Source organism: Rhinoraja longicauda, chromosome 11 (assembly GCF_053455715.1).
Source record: "Rhinoraja longicauda isolate Sanriku21f chromosome 11, sRhiLon1.1, whole genome shotgun sequence".
Classification (NCBI taxonomy): Eukaryota; Metazoa; Chordata; class Chondrichthyes; order Rajiformes; family Arhynchobatidae; genus Rhinoraja; species Rhinoraja longicauda.
The window spans coordinates 11,627,621-11,654,315 of NC_135963.1; the positions used below are offsets into that span (position 1 = coordinate 11,627,621).

General features: G+C 48.6%; 1 protein-coding gene across 1 annotated transcript in view; it reads left to right on the forward strand.

The window, feature by feature from the left end:
* The window catches only part of LOC144598296 (choline transporter-like protein 3), a 95,240-nt gene that overhangs the window by 47,544 nt on the left and 21,001 nt on the right, over window positions 1-26,695 (forward strand). The window contains exons 10-13 of the mRNA XM_078408270.1: window positions 5,033-5,198; window positions 8,031-8,187; window positions 11,643-11,726; window positions 26,375-26,512. Coding sequence (XP_078264396.1) covers window positions 5,033-5,198; window positions 8,031-8,187; window positions 11,643-11,726; window positions 26,375-26,512 — 545 coding nt within the window. The remainder of the gene's footprint in view (window positions 1-5,032; window positions 5,199-8,030; window positions 8,188-11,642; window positions 11,727-26,374; window positions 26,513-26,695) is intronic.

A 26,695-nucleotide genomic window follows, 5' to 3' on the forward strand; every position in this document is an offset into this window, starting at 1 on the left:
TGCGGTGTACAAAAGCCGGACCCAGGCCACAAAATGCGGTCCAAAACCGAACGCTTGCAGTGTCCCGAAGAGGTAATCATGGTCCACCCCTGTCAAAAGCCTTCTCCTGATCCAGGGATAGAAAGGCAGCTGACTGACCAGTGCCCTGGGCCAGATGGATCAGGTCCCTAACCAAATGGATGTTATCTTGGATGGACCGACCAGGGACTGTATAGGACTGGTCAGGGTGGATCATTTGGGATAGTACGGAGCCCAGGCGATTTGCCATCGCCCGTGCAAAAACTTTATACTCTGTACAGAGGAGAGAGACCGGGCGCCAGTTCTTCAACAGGCGGAGTTCGCCCTTCTTGGGTAGCAGGACAACGACTGCCCTGCGCCACGAGAGGGGCATCTCCCCGGTCGCCAGGCTCTCCCCCAGAACCTTCATGTAGTCACCCCCCAGGACATCCCAGAAGGCTCTAACAAACTCAACCGTCAGCCCATCCAGCCCAGGGGACTTACCCCTTCTGAGCTGGTGCAGGGCACCAGTCACCTCCTCCAATGATAAGGGGTCATCAAGCTGTTCAACCACCCCTCTATCTATAGTCGGTAGCCCCTCCCACAGAACCCGCTGAGCCTCTCCGCTGACACCATCCGCAGAGAAAAGCGTTCCATAAAAGGACCGAACTAATGCACTAATCCCCACTGGGTCTGTGACCGAGGAGCCATCGTCCGCGAGCAGCTCGACGAGCTGTTTGCGGGCTCCTCGCCCTTTCTCCAGAGAGAGAAAGAAAGGTGAAGCCCGGTCCAGATCATGCAGCATCTGGACTCGCGACCTCACGTAAGCACCTCGGGACCGCTCAAGCTGCAGGTCCCTCAGCGCTTCTTTCCTCTCCTGAAACTCTCCCCACTCACAGGAGTCCTCACCGACCCGGCCCAAGCGAGACTCTGCGTCGAGTAACTCCTTCTCGAGTCGCTCGACTGCCGCGTCCCGCCTTCTGGTCGACCCTCCCGTGTAGTCCTGACAGAAAAGACGGATGTGAGCTTTCCCCACATCCCACCACTGCTTAAGGGAAGGGAAGCCCCTCTGCCTCTCTCTCCACTTCACCCAGAACCGCCTGAAAGACTCCCGGAATCGGCGATCCTCCAGCAGCTGGTTATTAAAGTGCCAGTACGCGGACCCAGCCCGCGTGCGCGCTGGAATAAAATCCACTCGCACCAGGCAGTGGTCCGAACATGGCACCGTCCGCATAGAGGCCGCCGAGACCCGGGAGACATACGCTCTGGAGATGTACACACGGTCGATACGGGAACCACCCCCCTCAGACCTCCGCGAAAACGCGTTGGAATCAGGGTGGAGATTCCGCCACGCATCAACCAGCTCGAAAGATTCAATCACACCTCTCAACTTCTTCGCCACTGCAGGGGCACACTGAATACCAGAGCGATCTCGCGTCTCAAGGGTACAATTGAAATCCCCCCCAAGGAAGACACACTCTCCGCAATCAATGGTGCTCAGCAGAGCAGTCACCTCCTGAAGTAACCGCGCTTGCATCGTGCCGGTGCTGGGGGCGTACACGTTAATAAAATGTAACGGCACGCCATCCAGGATCACGGCCAGATAGAGCAAACGGCCTGGCACAACTTCCTGCACCTTCACAATCTCTGGCTGGAAAGTCGGGGCCAACAGGAAAGCCACCCCACTTGACTTTGTACTGAGGTGGCTCATGTAGACCCCCCCCTCCCACTCCAGGACCCAGGTGGGCTCATCACTAACAACAGTGTGCGTCTCTTGTAGAAAGCTCACTGCATACTTCCCCTCTCTGAGGACCGATAGATGGTGAAACCTACGAAGGTACCCCCTTCCACCGTTTATATTTAGGCTAGCTACTGTGAACTTGAACGCTCACTGGACTTATTCCTCAAGCTCCTTGTGGGAGTGAAGCCCCGCTCTTTTAGGAGCTTCAAAAACTCCCCGAATTGACGCTTATCACAAGCACTTAGAGCATTATCCCTACTGTTAAGGATAGCACTAAGTGTCCGGATAGTTCCCCCCAGGTCTGGCCACCGTTCGGTAGCTAGCCGGACTTTGTTCCTACTGTGCTGATGTTCATGCAAAAACTCTCGAATCTCAATGATGCCGGCCGCTTGAGCCACAGCACTGGAGTCCTGGCATTCTGCCAACCCACTGACACCTGAAGCAACATCTTCCTCCTCCCTGCACTCAAGGTCATGGCCCAGATTTGGCAGACTGCCACTGGCTGCCAGCTCGCTCTCTTCACTGTGTAAGCTGGCTCCTACACCCTCCCCCCCCTCCGGCATGATCCCACCCCCGGGATCAATGTCGAGGGAGAGTCCTGACACCTCCAACAGCGATGAGCCGGCCAGTGTATGGCCAGGCTCCTGCACACTCTCCCCGCCCTCTACAACTGGGCCTGGGGAAGAACAAAAACGGGACGCCCCCAGGGCCCGCGGTCCACCTTCACCCCCGGAATCTGACTGAGAGACACGACCCGCAACAGCCCCGTCCCCCTCCGCATCCAGGGAACCCACTCCCCCAGCATCACCCAGAGAGTCTCCATCCTCCACCACCAGGGGAGTACCCTCACTGGGGCCCACTGAAGGAGCCAGTGTTTCTGGACTCTCCCCTACTTCCTCAGTCTGTGGGGCAGCACACCCCTCAGTTACTCTCATAGTTCTAATGAGGAGCATAGGCTGGGAAACCACCCCTACAACCGAGACCCCCCCTTCGGGTTGTCCCTGCTCGTCCTCCCTCCCAGGGGACACATTCCCAGGGCAGCCAACCCCAACATCTTGTGAGATATCACCCTCTGAAGGCCCCTGGGACGAAAGGGCAACCCCCGGCCTAGAGGACACTAGTCGTGGATCACCATCCTCTACCGGAGTGGAGGGTCTCGGGGCAGGCAGCCCCCTGGCCTTATGCCCAGGGCCATCCTCTTCCTCACCAGACACACGCCTCCTCTTTACCCCCACGGCGGGCGGTGGTTCGGTGACCTCCATAAAGGAGGAGTCCTCCACCTCCACACTGCCAGCTTCCTCTCTTTCATCCCTTTGATCAGCCACCGCAGATCCCAACAGGAACTCCCCCGCCCCCTCCCGTACCTCCTCAGCTCCTTGCTGAGCCCCGCCAGGTGCCCCCTGGACCTCTCCGGGCCCAACAGGCACCCTTTGGGTGGGCTCAGGTGTGGGCGTGGGCCCATCCGTTTGCGATTGTTTCGCTTTAAGATTTCTCGTTTTCCTCTTGGGCTTCTTCCCCTTCTGCACGTGCCATTCCCCCTCCTCCTCCTCGCCCTCCCCCTGCACCTCTCCGCCAAGCTCCGCCGCAGGTACAGGACATGGGGGTCGAGGGGCTGTGCTGCCCTGGGCCGCCAAGGTGGAACTGGCAGCCCTGGGTGGGCCAGCAGTGTCTCCCCGGGTCACCGAGGTGGAACTGGCAGCCCTGGGTGGGCCAGCAGTGTTTTCCTGGGCTGCAGCGTTGGGATTTCTCGCAGCACCCCGGCCATTGGGACAATCCCTGCGGAAGTGCCCGAACTCTTTACACGCATGACACCGTGCTTCCCCCCAACTCCAATACACGTGGTATTGGAGCCCCGCATTCTTAACGACAAAACTTCCCTCCGCGCCCATCCCTAATCCTACTTCCATGTACACCCGCCTCTTAAATGTATAGCTCCTTTGGAGACGAGTGCTGCTGCGCCAGGACTGCTTAAGCCTAGTCAGCCTGGACCGCACCTCCCCAATCTCTGCCAGGTGTGGGCCAAGGAGCGCATCCCGGATGAAAGTGGGAACGTTGCGCAGGAGAACCGGTCGCACGGTGGACACCCATGGTTCCACCGGTACAAAGATCCCCCTCACTATAAGCCCCTTCTCCAAAGCTAGGGCCACATCCTGCTGTTCCTTTAGGATGAACTGACATTTACCCCATCCAACCTCAGCAGAGGCAATCTCGTCCTTCTTGAAGAGATCAAACAGGCTCTCCGCTAATTCCTCCTTGGACCACCGGTCCCCAGTTTGGACCGTGATCCCGTACTCGAGCCCCCCCAAGTTGACATAGGGCTCCTCCTCGAGTGACTCCGGAGCCGCAGCCGAAGCCACACCTGCGTAGCTCCGACCCTGACCCCGACCCCGAGCTGCTGCCATCCTGACAGGGGTACAGAACAACACCCGAAACAACAGCAGTCCTCGCACAAAAACGCTCTCAGAGTCAGTCTCAGTCTGAAGAGCGGCAGAAGCAGTTCTCTCCAGTCGAGCAAAGGAACACGCCCACGCTTATCCTCACCGCCGAGTGCAGCTTTTGGGGCTTTCTGAGGCCTTTCGAGCCCCTCCGGAATCTGCCAGATTTTGAAAAGTACCTTCACTTTGTTGAGCCCGAAGTCCCAGTCCGGGCACAATGTTATGGAAGCTGGATTGTGGAGCTAGAATCGCCACAAACACCACATCTTCCCAACTCCCAGTCTCCAGGTACGATTGGCAATCCGCCAGCCACTGCCGCTCCCACAGCTCTGCAGACAAGCGCTGGAGTTCCTCACTAAATGGAGAAATCCTTCGACAAAGGAAAGTTTCCGAAGTCCAACGTTCACTCAAACTTCGAACTCCCACTGCCTCTGTCCCTCTTCCTTCGACACACTCTTCAAAGGTTGCTTCAATCCTCTCAGCCACCGGAGCAGAGAGCAACACAACCTCTCTCTCTCTCTCTCTCTCTCTCTCTCTCTCTCTCTCTCTCTCTCTCTCTCTCTCTCTGTCTCTCTGTCTCTCTCTCTCTCTCTCCTGTTTTACTTTCTCATCATGACTCCCCCTCCCTGAAAAGCTTTTATGTGCCTGCTATACCTGTCGAATAAAAGGCTATACATGAATGCAATCCAGCCGATCACAGTGCACAGGTAAAGGATAAAGAGAACATTTGGTGCAAGATGTAACATTGTTCATTATCAAATGCAATAAGATGGACATCAGAATGCAATTGGCAGTGTAAGCTGTATTTCTGATTGCAATGTTCCTGTATTATAGGTATGTTTTATTTAATCTCCTGCAGGTAATGCCTACGTAATCGCAGATGACCAAGTAGAGTACAGATCTCTGTATGCCATTCGCTACATGTGGTGGTATCACTTAATCGGCCTGATCTGGACCAGTGAGTTTCTGCTTGCCTGTCAGCAGATGACCATTGCCGGAGCTGTGGTGTGTTGTTACTTCAACAGGTAGGTGGAGAGTTGTACGTCCTGTTTAACAGGGCTCATGTCCAAGTATTATTTGGTCAGAAAAAGCCAACCACTAACCGGCCAGGATAGGAAAGGAGCGTTCCCTCACGTTCCTTGTTCCTCAACTGGGCGGCACGGTGGCGCAGCGGTTGAGTTGCTGCCTGACAGCGCCAGAGACCCGGGTTTGATCCTGACTATGGGTGCTCGTCTGTAGGGAGTTTGTACGTTCTCCCCGTGACCTGAGTGGGTTTTCTCCGGGATCTCCGGTTTCCTCCCGCACCCCAAAGACGTACAGGTTTGTAGGTTAAATTGGCTTGGTATAGTTGTAAAATTTGTCCCTAGTTTGTACAGGATAGTGTTAGTGTGTGGGGATCGTTGGTCGGAGCGGACTCGGTGGGCCGAAGGGCTGTATCTCTAAAACTACAAACTAAACAAAAGCTGGGCCGTGATTGTCCATTGAGCGAGTGCTTGGACCACTTGCTTGAGGAAAGTGTGTTTGAATGCAGTTGAGCATGTTGCTGGTCTCTCACATCTCCCTTTATGTGGGAGGCTCACAGACTAGGTTCTGGGTTGGGAGCTGTGGCTTCTCCTGTTGATTGCTGGTCCTTCCCATTTTCATGCCTTGGTTCTACCCAGGCTGACTGGGACCGATTCCATGGGTGCAGATCAAGCTGGGATCCCGTTTAAGATGCTGCCAGACTGGGATCTACCCCTTGGGTTATTTCCGACCTCGGGCCGATTTTAACATTGCATCTTGTTCGAAAATTGTTTAAATCAAGAACTGCAGATGCTTGTTAATAAATAGAGGGACGCAAACGTGCCGGAGTAACTCAATGGGTCAGGCAGCATCTCTGGAGAACGGTCTGAAAAAGGGCCTCGACCCTAAACATCACCTGTCCATGTTCTCCAGGGCTGTTGCCCAACCTGTTGAGTTACTCCAGCGCTTTGTGTTCCTATGAGCAGTGTTTGATCTGTTTGACGAATGATAGGTAGTTCTGGTGCCATCTTGGCCACAAGAACTCTAGAAACAGAAAATGGCAGCAGGAGTAGGCCATTCGGCCCTTTGAGCCAGCACCACCATTTAATGTGATCATGGCTGATCATCCACAATATGTACCCCATTCCTGCCTTCTCCCCATACACCTTGATTCCGCTAGCCCTGAGCTCTATCTAACTCTCTTTTGAATGCATTCAGTGAATCGGCCTCTACTGCCTTCTGAGGCAGAGAATTCCACAAATTCACAACTCTCTGTATGAAAAAGTTTTTCCTCGTCTCAGTTCTAAATGGCCTATCCCTTATTCTTAAACTGTGGCCCCTGGTTCTGGACTCCCCCAACATCGAGAACATGTTTCCTGCATCTAGTGTGTCCAATCCCTTAATAATTTTATATGTTTCTATAAGATCCCCTCTCATCCTTCTAAATTCCAGTGAATACAAACCCAGTCGCTCCATTCTTTCATCATATGACAGTCCCGCCATCCTGGGAATTAACCTCGTGAACCTCTGCTGCATTCCCTCAATAGCAAGAATGTCCTTCCTCAAATTAGGAGACCAAAACTACGCACAATACTCCAGGTGTTGACTCGCCAGGGCCCTGTATAATTGCAGAAGGACCTCTTTGCTCCTATACTCAACTCCTCTCATTATAAAGGCCAACATGCCATTAGCTTTCTTCACTGTCTGTTGTACCTGCATGCTTCCTTTCAGTGACTGATGTACAAGGACACCCAGGTCTCATTGTACCTCCCCTTTTCCTAACCTGACACCATTCAGATAATAATCTGCCTTACTGTTCTTGCCACCAAAGTGGATAACCTCACATTTATCCATTTATACTGCATCTGCCATGCATCTGCCTACTCACTCAACCTGTCCTAATCACCCTGTATCTTTATAGCATCCTCTTCACAGTTCACGCTGCCACCCAGCTTTGTGTCATCTGCAAATTTGCTAATGATACTTTTAATTCCATCATCAAAATTAATGTATATTGTGAATAGCTGCGGCCCCAGCACCGACCGAGCCTTGCGGCACCCCACCAGTCACTGCCTGCCATCCTGCCATGGCTGATCATCCAGAATCAGTACCCTGTTCCTGCTTTCTCCCCATATCCCTTGATTCCTTTAGCCCTAAGAGCTAAATCTACCTCTATCTTGAATACAATACAATACAATACAATATATCTTTATTGTCATTGTACCCAGGGGTACAACGAGATTGGGAATGCGCCTCCCATACGATGCAATAATTTAAGTAATTAACAGCAACCCAACGAAACAAAACAATTGTAACAGTTTTTAGACAGGGTAAAGTGCAAGTTGATCTATGCGTTGTGGCCATCCGGCTCAGCAGGACCTGTTCATAGCAGCTATGGCCCTGGGGATGAAGCTGTTCCTGAGTCTGGAGGTGCGGGCGTAGAAGGCCTTGTATCGTCTGCCCGATGGAAGGAGTTCGAACAGACTGTTGCAGGGGTGTGAAGAGTCTTTGTGGATGCTGGTGGCTTTTCTGAGGCATCGTGTGTTGTAGATGCCCTCCAAGTCTGGTAGCTGTGTTCCGATGGCCCTCTGAGCTCTATGGACTACCCGCTGTAGTGTCATTTGCACCCTGGGGCTTGAGTTTAATTGTGAGCCCAATTCCAGCAGTGTTCATTAGACTGCTCTAGGATAGGTGCGGCTATGCTTCAGGCTGAAGACCCACATCTCGCTGGGCTTTTGGACCTCGAGCCTTTGCTGGAATAACATTGCCCACATTTAATGCATCGGGCATTGTCTCTGCTTCGTTTTACTCCAGGCCTCCAACTCATGCATGATCACTGGATTCTCTCTCCTCAGGGACAAGCATAATCTGCCCAGCTACCCAATCCTCAGTTCTATTTCGAGGTTCTTTAATTACCATCTGGGAACAGTTGCGAAGGGCTCGTTCATTATCACACTCGTCCGAATTCCACGGATTGTTCTTCTGTACATTCACAGCGTTCTGAAAGGCAAGGTAAGACACAGTGCCAGGAATGGGATTCGTTTCCAGTCCTTTTTGATCTTTCCATTGTCCATTTGAAAGGAAATGTTGCCATTCACACTAAACATTTTGTGTCCTGTGACTCAGAAGAGTGCATTTTACCGGAATGCAATTTGGAAGATCTTTATGAACTATAATGTTTTTTATTTTAAAAGAAGGCAAGTTGTATTCAATTAAATCCAGCTGCTAATAATTTATTTTGTCTTTGATTTTGAAAGCTTAGCTTTAATCCAGCTCATTTCGGTTCCAGTAATGTTGCTGGCAGCACAGCTCCCCATCTGGCTGTGAGATCAATTATTGCTTGTGGACTGTGGCTGTGTTTTGGGAGGCAGCAGCTTATCATCATCTGCTTCTGGTATGGGAACATCGTGTCCAGTGAGATGACTTCAGAAACGGGCTACTCAGCCGTTGTGAGACGAGGAACTGAAAAGTTTTCCAAAGGCGAGATGCCTGTGCTGCCCTTTCAATGTGAATGAGATAGGCACCCATCTTTGAAACCAGACCCGAAACGTCACCCGTTCCCCAGAGATGCTGCCTGTCTTGCCGAGTTACTCCGAGTATTTTGTGTCTACAATGTAAACCAGCATCTGCAGTTCCTTCCTAAACAACACCCCTTTCATTGTTTCACGACACCGGAGCTCCACAAATGGAAGATCTCTATAGACAATAGACAATAGGTGCAGGAGGAGGCCTTTCGGCCCTTCGAGCCAGCACCGCCATTCAATGTGTTCATGGCTGATCATTCTCAATCAGTACCCCGTTCCTGCCTTCTCCCCATACCCCCTGACTCCGCTATCCTTAAGAGCTCTAGCACTCTCTTGAATGCATTCAGAGAATTGGCCTCCACTGCCTTCTGAGGCAGAGAATTCCACAGATTCACAACTCTCTGACTGAAAAAGTGTTTCCTCATCTCAGTTCTAAATGGCCTACCCCTTATTCTTAAACTGTGGCCCCTTGTTCTTGACTCCCCCAACATTGGGAACATGTTTCCTGCCTCTAACGTGTCCAATCCCTTAATAATCTTATACGTTTTGATAAGATCTCTTCTAATCCTTCTAAATTCCAGCGTATACAAGCCTAGTCGCTCCAGTCTTTCAACATATGATAGTCCCGCCATTCCGGGAATTAACCTATGCTGCATGCCCTCTAGTCAGGGTGCATTGACCGCCAGATATCCACAACTCTTGAGGCGCACATTTTGTGCCCCTGCTTAACCTAGCGGCTCACCACACTACTGCCTGGGGACGAGGTGGGGTTTAGATCATGGTGAGGAGTTGATTAGCTTTCAGTGCCCTCATTAAAGTTCTCATGTATGGGAAGGAACTGCAGATGCTGCTTTAAACCGAAAATAGACACAAGATGCTGGAGTAACTCAGCGGGACAGGCAGCATCTCTGGAGAGAAGGAATGGGTGAGCTGGGTTAAAGCTAAGCTTTCAAAATCGAAGACAAAATAAATTATTAGCAGCTGGATTTAATTGAATACAACTTTTGTGTCGAGACCCATTTTCAGACTGAGAGTCGGGGGGGGGGGGGGGCGAGAGGAGACACAGAGATATGGAAGGGTAAGGTGTGAAAAGGACAGTTCAAAAGGGACGCTGATCAAGGAAAATGTAGAATGGTTCATTGTTAGCTGAAGGGCACACAATCAGTAAAATTTAATCTGGAGGAAAGTGCAACTAGTCGGAGAACTAGGATGGGGGAGGGACAGAGAGAGAGAGAGAGAGGGAAAGCAAGGCGTGAAAACAAGAATCACAGAGTGGGAGCAGCGAGGGACAGTGTTGCTGAATTCTCGTCAGAGAGGAGAGTATTTGCCACGGGATTTGCAGTATTGTTCCCAGTGTGAGCTCTGGCCCAGTGTGTGTGGTTGCAAATGTTCTTGCCCAAGGGCAAGATGATATTTTCTGTCCTTTCTTGTCAATGTGTGTTGTCATTTAAACAACAGTTTGGACAAAAGCGATCAATTAGCATTCTGTGTTATTCCCACTTTCTCATTCACTCCCTACACACCCCTCAGTAACAATTTGCAAAGGCCAATTAACGTAGAAATACGCACATTTTTGTGATTTCGGAGGAAACTGGAGCAGCCAGATAAAATCCATGAGGTTACAGGGAGAACATGCAAATTTCACATAGACACCAGCCAAGTTCAGGATCGAACCCGGGTCTCTGGTGCTGTCTACAAGCTGCACCATCCCACCCCCTCCCCTGACATCAGTCTGAAGAAGGGTCTTGACCCGAAACGTCACCCATTCCTTCTCTCCCGAGATGCTGCCTGACCCGCTGAGTTACTCCAGCATTTTGTGTCTACCTTCAATTTAAACCAGCATCTGCAGTTTTTTTTTCCTACTCAACTGTGCTCCTGGTGGATGGGCTCTGCAGCCGTGACACTGGGTTTGAGTATTTCCAAAGGCCTTGCCAGTGTCTTAACAATTGGCAGGCCGCACTACCTTTAATATGTTGAAACGCACTGGTGATCTGAATCATAAACAACTTTGAATCTTGGTTGCTGAGGTTTTCTGGTCGGGCCGGGGCGGACGGGCTGCTTCGTTGAGAACTAAGGGGGGCCCAGTATGGTGGGGGGGGGGGGGATGCTGAGAACCAAGGGGGACCTGGCGAGCGGGGGCCACTGAGAACACAGTGGTAGCTGGCGTGGGGGAGTGCGGGGCGTGTACCAAGAACTAAGGGGGACCCAGCATGGGGATGGGAGGCGCCGAGAACTAAAGGGGGGACGAAGTAGGGATGAGTACTTTTTGTCACTTTGCTTTGTGGCGATTCTTTTGTGTACTTTAGAAACAAAAACAAAGAATTTCACTGCACCTAGCTAGGTACAAGTGACATTAAAGTATCACCATCTTAAAGAGAGTTTGAATGAACTATCATACAAAACATAAACCAAAGTTTGGAAGAGCAACATGGCCATAGTCATACAGCGCAAAGAAAGGCCCTTTGGCCCAAATCGTCCATTCTAGCCAAGATGCCCCCATCAAACTGGTCCCATTTACCTCGTGTTTGGGCCATATCGCTCTAAACCTTTGCTGTCCATGTACCTGTCCAAATGTCTTTTATCTGTTGGAAATCTGTCTCGACTACCTCGCTCACAGCTTATCCCAGATACTCTCCACACTGAGTGGAAACGTTGCCCCTCATGTTCCCAGATGCCCCTCAGGTTCCCAGATGCCCCTCAGGTTCCCAGATGCCCCTCAGGTTCCCAGATGCCCCTCAGGTTCCCAGATGCCCCTCATGTTCCCAGATGCCCCTCATGTTCCCAGATGCCCCTCATGTTCCCAGATACCCCTCAGGTTCCCAGATGCCCCTCAGGTTCCCAGATGCCCCTCAGGTTCCCAGATGCCCCTCAGAGTCGGAGTGGAGATTGTTTTGGATTTGTTGGTGATTTTAATCTGACGCGTTGTTCAACCATCTCTTTCAGGAAAATACCTGTGCCAGGTGCCTGCTCAAGTGTTGCCAGTGCTGTCTGTGTTGCTGGGAAAAATGTCTGCAGTATTTGAACCAGGTACTTCTCTCCTGAAAGAACCGCGAATCAAGAAACGGGGGTTGGTGCACTAATCTTTAGTTAGGACAACATGAAAGGGACGTCACAGAAATGGGCCATTCGGCCCACCCTGTCCATGCTGCTTTAGAGTCATAGAGTGATACAGTGTGGAAACAGGCCTTTCGGCCCAACTTGCCCACACCGGCCAACATGGCCCAGCTACACTAGTCCCATCTGCTTGCGTTTGGTCCACATCCCTCCAAACTTGTCCTATCCATGTACCTGTCTAACTGTTTCTTAAACGTTGGGATAGTCCCAGCCTCAACTACCTCCTCTGACAGTTTGTTCCATACACCCACCTCCCTCTGTGTGAAAAAGTTACCTCTCAGAATCCTATTGAATCTTTTCCCCTTCACCTTGAACCTATGTCCTCTGGTCCTCGATTCCCCTACTCTGGGCAAGCGATTCTGTGCATCTACCCGATCTATTCCTCTCATGATCTTATACACCTCTATAAGGTCACCCCTCATCCTCCTGCGCTCTATGGAATAGAGACCCAGCCTACTCAACCTCTCCCTGTAGCTCAGAACCTCTAGTCCTGACAACATCCTTGTAAATCTTCTCTGAACCCTTTCCAGCTTGACAATATCTTTCCTATTACATGGTGCCCTGAACACACACAATATTTTAAATGCGGTCTCGCCAGCGTCTCGTACAACTGCCACATGACCTCCCGACTGGGATTTATTTCCTCGAGACAGTGGCAGTCAGTGGGTGAAGATTTGCCCTCTGGATCAGAGGATACAAATGTATCGAAGTGCAGTTCATCCTTTCAAAAATCGGCGTACAAATTAAATACGTACACGATAACAACAAGATGGGTTTTATTTGAAGAAGTGAGGGAGGAAAGTCACTGGAATCTTTTCCAGAACTGGTCACACCCCATGCACACTCATTTGGTAATCCCTCTGGAGCACAAAATCCCTAATTGTGCCCTTTAGGTTGGAGACAAGTCCCTCCACTGTGACGGCCTCTTTCCAAGATGTTTTTCAGAAAACAATGGCGACCCTTCACCTACTTGCCTCGCAACGCTGAGAGCGAAATTTCTGCTTTTTCATTGGAATTGTTGCCATTGCTGAGACTTCAAGGCCAGCTGCCTTTGTCCGGGGTTTGAGTAGTGCACAAAGCAGGCCTATTGATCCGGCTCTGCCTTTCATGGCGGGGAGGAACCAGCTTGAATGGGAGAAGGGCAAAGGTTTATCAGGGAGCCAGAGAGAGTGGGGGGGGGGGGGGGTGGGGGGGGGGGAGCGAGGGGGAAGAGGGACCATCTGAATAACAGGAGGGGAATCTGTCACGCCCCTACTTACAGCTTCAAAAACTCATTACAATTTTCTGCTTTATTTAGGAAAAGTATCCAAAAAAATTAAATATTAAGAAAAAATCTTGACATTCTTTGAAATTAAATCCTTCTATAATTTTGGTAACCTTTTTTTAAAGGTAGCTTCACCATAATGTTCAGTTTTCAAAATGCAATTCATTCCTTTTTCTTAATTAATTACATTAACCCCAATTTTTTTAATTAAAAAATTAAAACATTTTTAAAAAACCTATTTGAAGTTAGACTTATTGTCATAATTCCTCCTTTTTATTAGAGCATTTTAAGTTTTGCAACCAGTCCTGGATGGGTTTTTTTTCTTCACATCGTGCCTTTGCTGGTACTCACCTTTCCTTGTGTTGTTATTTTCTATGTCAGTGAGACTTCACAAATGAGGAGAGTGCCATTGCTACAATGGAGGCACAGAGGGGATGAATGTATCAGTGAAAAAACTAGTTGCACGATAGCCCAACGGTTTGTTGGCAGAGTACTGAGTTGGAAATGACAGCTGTAAAACTACTGAAGCTCACTTGCTATTGAGCTTTTAGACGTCCCGGGATGTTTTCTGCCTGGTGCTTAAGGCTGACGCACAGTTCCCTCGCGAAATGTAGTATCTCGGACGATGGCAAGCTGAAGCGCCTTCTTACCCTTTCGGCCGTTCCCAGGTAGACATCTGGCACAGGCCCTTCGTTGCTAAAGGCAGGGTCCCGCGGTTGCCATGGCAGCCATCGACCCATGGCCTCAGTGCATTGCAAAGTATCTCTCATTTTACCACACAGTTCAACTGCTGCACAAAGCAGTGATTATTCACAGCAAGCCGTCCGTGGAAAAAGGGGAATTGGATACGTGCCATAGTGCTGTTCTCATGACTCAGCTGCCATTGTCATCACTGGTGGCTGGCCAGAAAATCATTTTGCCCATAAACATCCCCATACTTTTACTAATAAAATATCCAATGATACCGTTTCTCAAACCTTACCCTGTAACGTCGCTAGTCCTGCGTTTGTTCCTAACAGCGTTTGTTGTTCAGGATTAGCTTGAGCCCAGTTTGGATTTGAACAAAGCTGTTTCTATTGAAAGTGAAATGGATCGAAGACAATTGACCCATTTTCGTTTTCAAAGAAATCATTCGCCCAGCTACCCTTTACTTTGCGGTGGGCAGCTTGCTTTAATAATTCAGACTTGTTTTCTTCCAAGCAGAAGCTCTGAAAAAAGAGCCCACTCATTCTGTTTAAACATCTTCAGCTTAACGTTAGATGGACACAAAAAGCTGGAGTAACTCAGCGGGTCAGACAGCATCTCTGGAGAAAAGGAATAGGTGATGTTTCGGGTCGAGAAGGGTCTCGACCCGAAACGTCACCTATTCCTTTTCTCCAGAGATGCTGCCTGACCCGCTGAGTTACTCCAGCATTTTGTGTCTATCTTCGGTTTAAACCAGCATCTGCATTTCTTTTTAGTTTATTGTTAATCTGCCCATCAAATAGTTCTTCAATCGTTGCAGGTCAACAGATGTTACAGGTAATGAAATAAGGAGTTGGTTTCTCCAACTGAAACTGCAGGATTCTTTCTCTGTTCCCACCGAACCTTCTCCCCTTGATCTCTTGCACTTGAAAGACTCGGTTAGCGTGGTGTGACATTTGATGGTTACCTTGCTCCCCGAATCACAAGATTTGTAATCCGTTGATTTAAAAATTAATTTTGCCCGCGATATCGATTGGAATTCTTGAGCATCTTATAAATTTATTTGACTGGGAAGCAAAGATACATGCTACATCTTTGAACTAGAAACAACAACCCTGGGAATAGAGTCTAGTGTGAGGCAACATCAACAATATAATCTAAACTCCTTACTTCACACTGTCCGAGTAAATACCCAGGATATAAAGTGGATACAGTGCCCTCCATAATGTTTGGGACAAAGACTCATAATTTATTTATTTATTTGCTGGTGTACTCCACAATTTGAGATTTGTAATAGAAAAAATCACATGTGGTTAAAGTGCATATTGTCAGATTTTAATAAAGGCCATTTTTATACATTTTGGTGTCACCATGTAGAAATTACAGCTGTGTTTATACATAGTCCCCCCATTTCAGGGCACCATAATGTTTGGGACACATGGCTTCACAGGCGTTTGTAATTGCTGAGGTGTGTATAATTGCCTCCTTAATGCAGGTATAAGAGAGCTCTCAGCACCTAGTCTTTCCTCCAGTCTTTCCATCACCTTTGGAAACTTTTATTGCCGTTTATCAACATGAGGACCAAAGTTGTGCCAATGAAAGTCAAAGAAGCCATTATGAGACTGAGAAACAAGAATAAAATTGTTAGAGACATCAGCCAAACCTTGGGCTTACCAAAATAATCTGTTTCAAACATTATTAAGAAGAAAGAGAGCACTGGTGAGCTTACTAATCACAAAGGGACTGGCAGGCCAAGGAAGACCTCCGCAGCTGATGACAGAAGAATTCTCTCTATAATAAAGAAAAATCCCCAAACACCTGTCCAACAGATCAGAAACACTCTTCAGGAGTCGGGTGTGGATTTGTCAATGACCACTGTCCACAGAAGACTTCATGAACAGAAATACAGAGGCCACACTGCAAGATGCAACCCACTAGTTAGCCGCAAAAATAGGATGGCCAGATTACAGTTTGCCAAGAAGTACTTAAAGAGCAACCACAGTTCTGGAAAAAGGTCTTGTGGACAGATGAGACGAAGATTAACTTATATCAGAGTGATGTCAATAGAAAAGTATGGAGGAGAGAAGGAACTCCCCAAGATCCAAAGCATACCACCTCATCTGTGAAACACGGTGGTGGGGGTGTTATGGCCTGGGCATGTATGACTGCTGAAGGTACTGGCTCACTTATCATCATTGATGATACATCTGCTGATGGTAGTAGCATAATGAATTCTGAAGTGTATACACACATCCTATCTGCTCAAGTTCAAACAAATGCCTCAAAACTCATTGGCCGGTGGTTCATTCTACAGCAAGACAATGATCCCAAACATATTGCTGGAGCAAAAAAGGGTTTTTTCAAAGCTAAAAAATTGTTAATTCTTGAGTGGCCATGTCAATCACTTGATCAGAACCCAATTGAGCATGCCTTTTATATGCTGAAGAGAAATCTGAAGGGGACTAGCCCCCAAAACAAGCATAAGCTAAAGATGGCTGCAATACAGGCCTGGCAGAGCATCACCAGAGAAGACACCCAGCAACTGGTGATGTCCATGAATTGCAGACTTCAAGCAGTCATTGCATGTAAAGGATATGCAACAAAATACTAAACATGACTACTTTCATTTACATGACGTTGCTGTGTCCCAAACATTATGGTGCCATGAAATGGGGGGACTATGTATAAACACTGCTGTAATTTCTACATGGTGAAACCAAAATGTATAAAAATGGCCTTTATTCAAATCTGACAATGTGCACTTTAACCATGTGTGATTTTTTTCTATTAGAAATCTCAAATTGTGGAGTACAGCGGCAAATAAATAAATGATGGGTCTTTGTCCCCAAACATTATGGAGGGCACAGTATGCTTAGTGGCTTGTTGAATATTCTTTTATCCCATTGCTGTGTAAAAGGAGACTGACAGTATTAGCCAAGATGGGGAAAGATAGAACTATCCACACAGGTTTTATCTCAGTTTAGTTTATTGTCACGTGTACCGAGGTACAGAGAAAAGTTTTTGTTGCGTGCTAACCAGTCAGTGGAAAGACAATACATGATAATAATCGAGGCATCAGCAGTGTACAGATACATGATAAAGGGAATAACGTTCAGTGCAAGATAAAGTCCAATGAAGTCCGATCAAAGATAGTCCGTGTCTCCAATAAGGAAGATCTGGACTGCTCTCTAGTTGTCAGTAGGATGGTTCAGTTGCCTGATAACAGCTGGGAAGAAGCTGTCCCTGAATCTGGAGGTGTGCATTTTCACACTTCTGTATCTATTGCCCGATGGGAGAGGGAGTGACCAGGGTGAGACTCGTCCTTGATTATGCTGGTGGCCTTGCCGAGGCAGCGTGAGGTGTAAATGCAGTTTTTGAAAGTGGTTCAATGAACCTCCCTGATCTGATTATTTTTTTCCGGTACGCCTGAAGTTTATCCATAGAACCAATGGACAGATGGAGGTCATTTACTGCAAGGTGCTTGTGCTGGATCTTTGAATGGACACCTGCACATATTCCCTTTTCAAGTATACATCTAGTTCCCTTTTGAAGTGTGCCGTTGAATCTGCTGATGCAACCCCCTTCAGGCATTGCATTCCAGATCGAATGTCGGAGTGCGGACGAAAACGTTCTCATCATTCTCTGTAGTCCTTTTACCTGCCCTTGTTACTCAACGATCTCTAGTTATCAAACGTCCTTCCAGTCGAAAATTTATGCCATCAGAGCCTCCCATACCATATAATTTCTCAATTACATCTTTCCATTTCTGCCTCGTCAGATGCTCCCCACTCCCCATTTAACGTGAGTCCCTTCTCTCTCTCATTTAATTCTGTTGAATCCAGACTACGCTCTCTAAATGGTCATGATCGCTTTCCCGATGTGTGACGCCCATAGATACATAGACAATAGGTGCAGGAGTAGGCCGTTCGGCCCTTCGGCCCTTCGAGCCAGCACCGCCATTCAATGTGATCATGGCTGATCATCCACAATCAGTACCCCGTTCCTGCCCTCTCCCCATATCCCTTGATTCTGCGAGCCCTAAGATCTATCTAACTCTCTTTTGAATGCTTTCCCGATGTGTGACGCCCATAGAGTTGCTGCTTTACAGCGAATGCAGCGCCGGAGACTCAGGTTCGATCCTGACTACGGGTGCTGCACTGTAAGGAGTTTGTACGTTCTCCCCGTGACCTGCGTGGGTTTTCTCCGAGATCTTCGGTTTCCTCCCACACTCCAAAGACGTACAGGTATGTAGGTTAATTGGCTGGGTAAATGTAAAAATTGTCCCTAGTGGGTGTAGGATAGTGTTAATGTACGGGGATCGCTGGGCGGCACGGACTTGGTGGGCCGAAAAGGCCTGTTTCCAGCTGTATATATATGATATGATATGATATGATATGATATGCATCCAGTGAATCGGCCTCCACTGCCTTCTGTGGCAGAGAATTCCACAGATTCACAACTCTCTCTCTGTGAAAAAGTTTTTCCTCATCTCGGTTCTAAATGGCCTACCCCTTATTCTTAAACTGTGGCCCTGGTTCTGGACTCCCCCAACATCGGGAACATGTTTCCTGCCTCTAGCGAGTCCAATCCTTTAATAATTTTATACGTCTCTATAAGATCCCCTCTCTTCCTTCTAAATTCCAGTGAATACAAGGCCAGTCGCTCCATTCTTTCATCATGTGACAGTCCCGCCATCCCGGGAATTAACCTCGTGAACCTACGCTGCACTCCCTCAATAGCAAGAATGTCCTTCCTCAAATTAGGTGCAAAAGTGGGCATAGTGTGGAACGAGGAAATGATGCTTTAAATTTGCATTAGCTGTAGGTTCCTGATAATCGGCGAACATCACCTCTGTCTCTCAGTCTCCTGTGACACAATGCAGATCCCGTCAGTGGCCGGGGGGAGGGGGGGGGGGGTCAGAGAGAGAGAGAGAGAGAGAGTGAGAGAGAGGCTCAGCAGCCTTATAATCAGATGCCACTTTAGAACAACAGCACTGTTTGCGATCGTACATAGGAAAGATTGAATGGCTGTCAGGGGTCAGTGCAGGTTTCGTTCGGCTGATATCATCGGGTGCAGGTTTTGAAATCTCGGGTTATTAGTCTGCGTATGAGGGAAAAGTACTGTAGTTCAGCAAGTCACAGAGACCAGCGATTATCTCAGCGGCGGGGGGCTATTAGAAGAGGGCTTCGGCTTTGTGTCCCAGGCACAAGGCTCTCCACGGCATCTCGACCGCCGAAACCGTTGGCACAAACATCTTGCACCTCGGGTGGCTGGAATGTTTCCTGGCAGAGGCGTTGACTTGATGAGTGTGGGGTTTTTTTTCCGTGATTCCTCACTGCACCAAGCAGACTCGCAGACTCCTTCCTCACCGAGCACATTAGCACCATCCCCATGCCAACCGTTCACAAAGGCACATTCATGGACAATGGCGGTGGGGTCCGGGTCTTTCAGGCAATGTGCGACGCCTGTGTGGAACAATTTGTACCGATCGGCGGTTTGCGTGGGTGATAACGAGAGAGGTTCCTGGAGCAGCTCATTTTTGGAGCAGACCTCGCCATGACTTGAATGCAAAACATTTAGAGAATTGGCACGCATGACAATTGGCGCGCGGCCTTTCAATAGATAATTGAATGTTCCCACTGACAGGAACGTCCCAGCATTAGAAAGAGCTGCTTGTGCGAGGCACACTCACTGGACTCTTGATTCGTCTTGCTTGCCTATTGCAGGTTGTGTCAATGCTTTTGGGTATTATGTTGATAAAAGGTTTGTACAAAAAGTCAGAAAAGAGGGCAGCAACAGGGCAGAAACGAAAAGTTCATAAGTGATGGGAGCAGTTAGGCCATTTGGCCCATCGTCTGCTCTGCCACTCAATCCCGGCTGATCTATAACATATAACAACTACAGCATGGAAACAGGCCTGTCCGGCCCTACCAGTCCACGCCGACCATTCTCCCTGACCTAGTCTCATCTCTCCCTCTCAACCCCATTCTCTCGCCTTTTTCCCCATTACCCCTGACACCTGTACTAACCAAGAATCTATCTATCTCTGCCTTACCTCTACAAAAATATCAATTGACTTGGCCTCCACAGCCTTCTGTGAGGCAAAAGCAACATTGACCCAGCCACTTCATAGGTAAATTTGGGGCATTTGGCCTGAATTTCTAAACCTTGGCTTCTGGAGATTGATGCAAGTTGCCTTTAAGGACTGGAAAGGGTGCATTAAACTGGAAAGGGTGCAGGATGATTTCCGAGCATGTTGCCAGCACTTGAGGGTTGAGGAGGCGAGGACTTTATTCCTTGAAGCGCAGGAGGATGAGGGGTGATCCTATAGAGGTGTACAAGATCATGAGACCAATAGATAAGGTAAATGCACAGTCTTTTACCCAGAGAACAGGAATCAAGAACCAGAGGACACAGGTTTAAGGTGAGGGGAAGAGATTAATAGGAACCTGAGGGGGTAACCTTTTTGCTCAAAGGGTGGTAGGCAGTTGTGGCAGGTACTAGCACAACGCTTTACAAAAAACATTTGAACAGGTACATGGAGAGCATAGATTTAGAGGGATATCGGCTAAATGTAAGGTGGTGGGACTAGTGTAGATGGGGCCTGTTTCCACACTCAATGACTCTTGAGTTAAGGATACCAAAGGTTCAACACGCTATTAAACTTGTGTGTACATTTAGAAACATAGAAAAACAGGTGCAGGAGTAGGCCATTCAGCCCTTCGAGCCAGCACCACCATTCAGTATGATCAAAATCAGTACAACCTTCTGGCTTTTCCCCCATATCCCTTGATTCTGTTAGCCCGAAGAACTAAATCTTACCCCACTCTTGAAAACATCCAGTGAATTGGCCTCCATTGCCTTCTGTGGCAGAGAATTCCACAGATTCACAACTCTCTGGGCGAAAAAGTTTTTCCTCATCTCAGTCCTAAATAGCCTACCCCTTATTCAGGGCTGTTTTTACAGCATTATGGGCCCCCGGGCAAAGCAGTGTACTGGGGCCCCTCCCGTTACTCTCCCCCACCCCCCTTTCCCTACCAGCCCCCCCCTGTCGTGCCGGCGAAAAGCACTTACAGATCGCTGTGAGAAGCACTTAGTGACCGAAAATGTTGCGAAAAAAGCACTTATTGAACCTACATTTTTAAAGTAGTATTTATTTATTGCAAGTCACTTAACAAACTCAGATCAGCATGGGGCCCCTATGCTCGTGGGCCCCCGGACAAGTGCCCATCAGGCCCATGCGTTAAGACGGTCCTGCCCTTATTCTTAAACTGTGACCCTATGCTTAAAATGTGTATTTGGATCCTAAGAAGTTAGCTAGGACATCTCCTGGCTGGGAGAGACTATTTGCAACTATTCAGCTGAACACGTCCATTCAATTCGCCTGGCCTTTGTGACCTCCCGATTGCTAAAGACTTTAACTCCCCCTCCCATTCCCACACTGACCTTTCTGTCCTGGGCCTCCTCCAATGTCAGAGTGAGGCCCAATGTAAATTGGGGGAACAGCACCTCATATTTCACTTGAGCAGCTTACACCCCAGCAGTATGAGTTTAATTTCTCTAACTTCAAGTCTGTCTGCATGTCTGTCTGTCTCTGTCTGTCTGTCTGTGTCTCTGTTTCTCTCTCTCTCTCTCTCTCTCTCTCTGTCTCTCTGTCTCTCTGTCTCTGTCTCTCTGTCTCTCTCTCTGTCTCTCTCTCTGTCTCTCTCTCTCTGTCTCTCTCTCTCTCTCTCTCTCTCTCTCTCTCTCTCTCTCTCTCTCTCTCTCTGTCTCTCTCTCTCTGTCTCTCTCTCTCTCTCTCTCTCTCTGTCTCTCTCTCTCTCTCTCTCTCTCTCTCTCTCTCTGTCTCTCTCTCTCTCTCTCTCTCTCTGTGTCTCTCTCTCTCTCTCTCTCTCTCTCTCTCTCTCTCTCTCTCTCTCTCTCTCTCTCTCTGTCTCTCTCTCTCTCTGTCTCTCTCTCTGTCTCTCTGTCTCTGTCTCTCTCTCTGTCTCTGTCCCTCCCCCATCCTAGTTCTCTGATTAGTTTAACTGTCCTCCTGATTACATTTTACTGATTGTATGCCTCGTTGTCACCTTCCCCTCCGCAATGAACCATTCTACATTTTCCTTGATCATCATCATCCCCTTTGATCTGTCGTTTTCACACCCTACCCATCCATATCTCTGTGTATCCCTCTCCCCTGACTCCCAGTCTGAAGATGGGTCTCGAGCCGAAACGTCACCCATTCCTTCTCTCCAGAGATGCTGCCTGCCCTGCTGAGTTGCTCCAGCATTTTGTGTCTATCTTTGGTGTAAACCAGCATCTGCAGTTCCTTCCAATACATGAGAACTTTATTGAGGGCATTGAAAGTTAATCAACTCCTCACCATGATCTAAACCCCACCTCGTCCCAATGGTGGGTAGGCAGCAGTGTGGTGAGCCGCGAGGTTAGGCAGAGGCACAAAATGTACCTCAAGAGTCGTGTCAATGCACCCTGACTATTGATCTTCCACATGTGGAGCTCCGGTGTCGTGAAACAATGACTGGTTGTTGTTTAGGAAGGAACTGCAGATGCTGGTTTACATTGAAGATAGGCACAAAATGCTGGAGTAATCCAGGCAGCATCTCTGGGGAGAAGGAATGGGTGACGTTTTGGGTCGAGACTGAAGAAGGGTCCGACCTGAAACGTCACCCATTCATATCTCTCCAGAGATGCCGCCTGTCCCGCTGAGTTACTCCAGCATTTTGTGTCCATCTTTAATGGGTGTTGTTATTCAACTTGAGCTAAGGAGGTTGAATTCATGTTGTTGGTAAGGCTTTTCCTGCAAGTGCATAGAACAGCGCACAAACATACCCTTTGCCTCACAAAGCCAATGCCAACCATGGTGCCAATTTCAAACTACCCCCATCTGCCTGCACATGGTCAATGTCTCTCCGTACCCTGTGATCATGTGTCATTCTACACTCTCTATATATTACCTTTAAATTGGCAAGTATTTTATTCAATTTACTGTGTTTCCATGGGCTGGGATCCCAAATAAACATTGAATGAAATACACATTCAGATTGGTTTCCCTCTAACCAAGCCATTTTCTGTAGCTGTGTTATGTCAGTGTAAAACCACCATGGGAGCCAGCTTTTGGATGCTGAGGTTATTGGATATTGAGACCACATTTGGAGCGCTGTGCTCAGTTCTGGTCACCCAGCTGGAGGAGGATTCCATTAACTTGGGAAGGTTGCGGAAAATCTTTAATAGGAATCTGAGGGGTAACTTTTTCATGCAAAAGGTGGTGGGTGTACGGAACAAGCTGCCAGAGGAGGTAGTTGAGGCTGGGACTATCCCAACGTTTAAGAAACAGTGAGACAGGTACATGGATTGGACAGATTTGGAGGGATGTGGGTCAAACCCGGGCAGGTGGGGCTAGTGTCGTTGGGACATGTTGGCCAAGTTGGGCCGAAGGGCCTGTTTCCACGCTGTATCACCCCATAAAAAATACACAAGGATGATACCGGAAGGGCTTAGAGTCATACAATGTGGAAACAGGGCCTCTGGCCCAACTTGCCCACACCGTGTCTGAAGAAGGGTCTCGACCCGAAACGTCACCCATTCCATCTCTCCAGAGATACAGCCTGCCCCACTGATTCACTCCAGCCTTTTGTGTCCGTCTCTGGCTAACTTATCCCATCTACACAAGTCCCACCTGCCTGCGTTTAGCCCATATCCCACTAAACCTGTCCTATCCATGTAGTTGGGTTATATTGAGGCTTGAGTTATAAGTATAGAGTGTTTGAGGCTGAGGGATGACTTTATAGAGGTGGAGAGGGGTTGGAGAGGCTAGATGCGGGAAGATTGTTCCCGATGTTGGGGAAGTCCAGAACCAGGGGTCACAGCTTAAGGATAAGGGGGAAGTCTTTTAGGACCGAGATGAGAAAACATTTCTTCACACAGAAAGTGGTGAATCTGTGGAATTCTCTGCCACAGAAGGTAGTTGAGGCCAGTTCATTGGCTATATTTAAGAGGGAGTTAGATGTGGCCCTTGTGGCTAAAGGGATCAGGGGGTATGGAGAGAAGGCAGGTACAGGATACTGAGCTGGATGATCAGCCATGATCATATTGAATGGCGGTGCAGGCTCGAAGGGCCGAATGGCCTCCTCCTGCACCTATTTTCTATGTTTCTACAGTATAAGATCATGAAGGGATGGACAAGGTGAGTGGTCAGTGTTTTTCCAAGGTTCGGGGAGTCTAAAAATAGAAGATTAAAGATTTAAGGTGAGAGGGGAAAGATTTAAAAAGGACCCGAGGGTCAACTGTTTCACACAATACAAGGTGGGTATATGGAACGAGCTGCCAAAGGATTTGGAAGAGGCAGATATAATTACAGCATTTAAAAGACATTTGGACAAATCCATGGAAGAAAAAGAAAAGGTTCAGAGAGAGATATGGGCCATGTTCAAGCAAATGGATTAACTAAGCTCAGCAACTTGTTGGCAAGAGCAAGTTGGACTGAAAGGTCTGTTTGTGCAGAATAACTATGACTTTTCATGGTATTATTATTGGGGCCAGTGTTAACCTGCTTGCTGGTGTTAATGGAAATCTGAGCAGGGAAGTTAGCTTCATTCTTCGAACTATATTTTTGCTGGAAATAAACCGAGGGAAATGCATTCTTCACATTTCTGATTGGAAACGGGGCTTGTTTGCACGGCTGGAAGGTTCAATGTGCAAAGACATTCCAGTCAGCCCACGTCCCGCTGCAGACTGACATCCACCACTGCTCTCTGGCAACTCAACGAGGACACAATTCATATATCAACTCCTGCTGAGTTTCACTGTTTGTATCGCTCGTTATCACCTTCCACACAGCCAACAATGGACCATTGTGGGCTCCACCTTTCCTTGATCTTCGTTGCTGGCTTATAATTTGTCTTTTTGCATATCTTTCATTAATTTGTTCTATGTACCTTTTCATATCTCTCGGTTCCCTCTCCCCCGACTCTCAGTCTGAAGAAGGGCCTCGACCCGAAACGTCACCTTTTCCTTTTCACCAGAGATGCTGTCTGACCCACCGAGTTGCTCCAGCTTTTTGTGTCTTCTCATATCAACGCTGTGGACTTTCAATTTGCCCATTGTCATTCAGAATCCACCTGTTGGTGTTGAAGGTGAACACTCAATTGATCTGCTGATGTGATGTCAATTAATTGATACGATGTTGTGAGGATCAAATCGGGAACACTGAGCAGGTGCATTTGTTGTATTTGCAAAGAAATGAGGAATTCCTAATAGGGGGCGTGGCTGTGTTCTGCAGCTGCGGCTCACCGGCAGCCTCTCTGTTTTTTTTGTTGTTTTTTTGTCATTGTCGTCGTTAAATGTACGTTTTGTTTTATTTTTAACTCTGTGTATGTGGGGGGGTGGTGGGGGGGTTGGGGGAAACCTTTTTTCAAATCTCCTCCTCAACGGAGATGCGACCTTTACCGTGTCGTATCTCCGTTCGCGCTACGGCCTAACATCGTGGAGTCGGCGGCCTCCAGCTGGGATCGACCTCAAAGACTCCGGTCGCAGGGCCTGGACTTACCATCTCGGAGGCTTCGGCCGTGGGCCCTGCAGACCGCAACATCGGGAGTTCGCAGGTCCCTGGCAGGCGACCGGCTTTTGGGAGCTCCAGCCTTAGCAGCTTTGACCGCCCCGAAGCGCGAGGTACGATCGACCCGCTCGCAGGCTCTTCATCGCTCAGTGGGGGCTCAGGACTTTCATCGGCCTGCTCGGCTCGGCTCGGCCCTGGGACTTTCCATCGCCCGGTGGGGGCTCAGGACTTTCATCGGCCTGCTCGGCTCGGCCCTGGGACTTTCCATCGCCCGGTGGGGGCTTCAAAAAGTTGGGAGCCTCGATCACCTCGTGGCACCACGGGAGAAAAATGAGGAGGAGATAAGACTTTGCCTTCCATCACAGTGAGGGTGTGCCTAGAGCAATCACTGTGATGGCTGTTTGTGTAAAAAATTATATCTGTGTGTCTTGTGCTTTTTAATGTCTACTGCCGGACCCTGACGTGAGAGGACGCTGGCGTTGTGTATTCGCCGCTTTTCCAACAGGATAGTTTGTCTGTTTGTTTCTATGTTAATTGCTTTTGTAAATTGCTTTGAGCATGCGATAAGGCGCTATATAAAATAAATGAATTATTATTATTATTATTATTATTATTATATGTAGTTGGAAGAAAGCCACAAGTTTAGTTTTTAGTTTAGAGAGACATCACGGAAACAGGCCCTTCGGCCCACAGAGTCCATACCGATCAGCGATCCCCGCACACTAACACTGCCCTGCACATACCAGGGACAATTTTACATTTATTCATTTATACCAACCCAATTAACCTACAAACCTGTACGTCTTTGGAAAGTGGGAGGAAACCGAAGATCTCGGAAAAAACTCGCGCAGGTCACGGGGAGAACGTACAAACTCCGTACAGACAGCGCCCGGTGTCAGGATTGAACCCGGGTATCTGGCGCTGTAGGGCAGTAGCTCTACGGCAGTGCCACCATGCTGCAAGGAGGGGAAGAGAGGAGGTTGCAAAATGGTCCCCTGAGCAATGCTCAGTAACTCACCCAGATGTACAATGTAAACCTTTCACTTTCTCTTTCAGAATGCATACATCGCAACTGCGATCAACGGGACAAATTTCTGTACCTCTGGCAAAGACGCCTTCTTTCTCATTGTCAATAATGCGCTGAATGTAGCCGCAATCAACTGCTTTGGAGACTTCCTGTTGTTCCTTGGAAAGGTGAGCACTTTAATGTTTTTTAAGAGGCGGCACGGTGGCGCAGCGGTAGAGTTGCTGTCTTACAGCGCCAAAGACTCAGGTTCGATCCTAACCATGGGCACTGTCTGTACGGAGTTTGTACGTTCTCCCCGTGACCTGCGTGGGTTTTCTCCGGGTGCTCCGGTTTCCGCCCACACTCCAAAG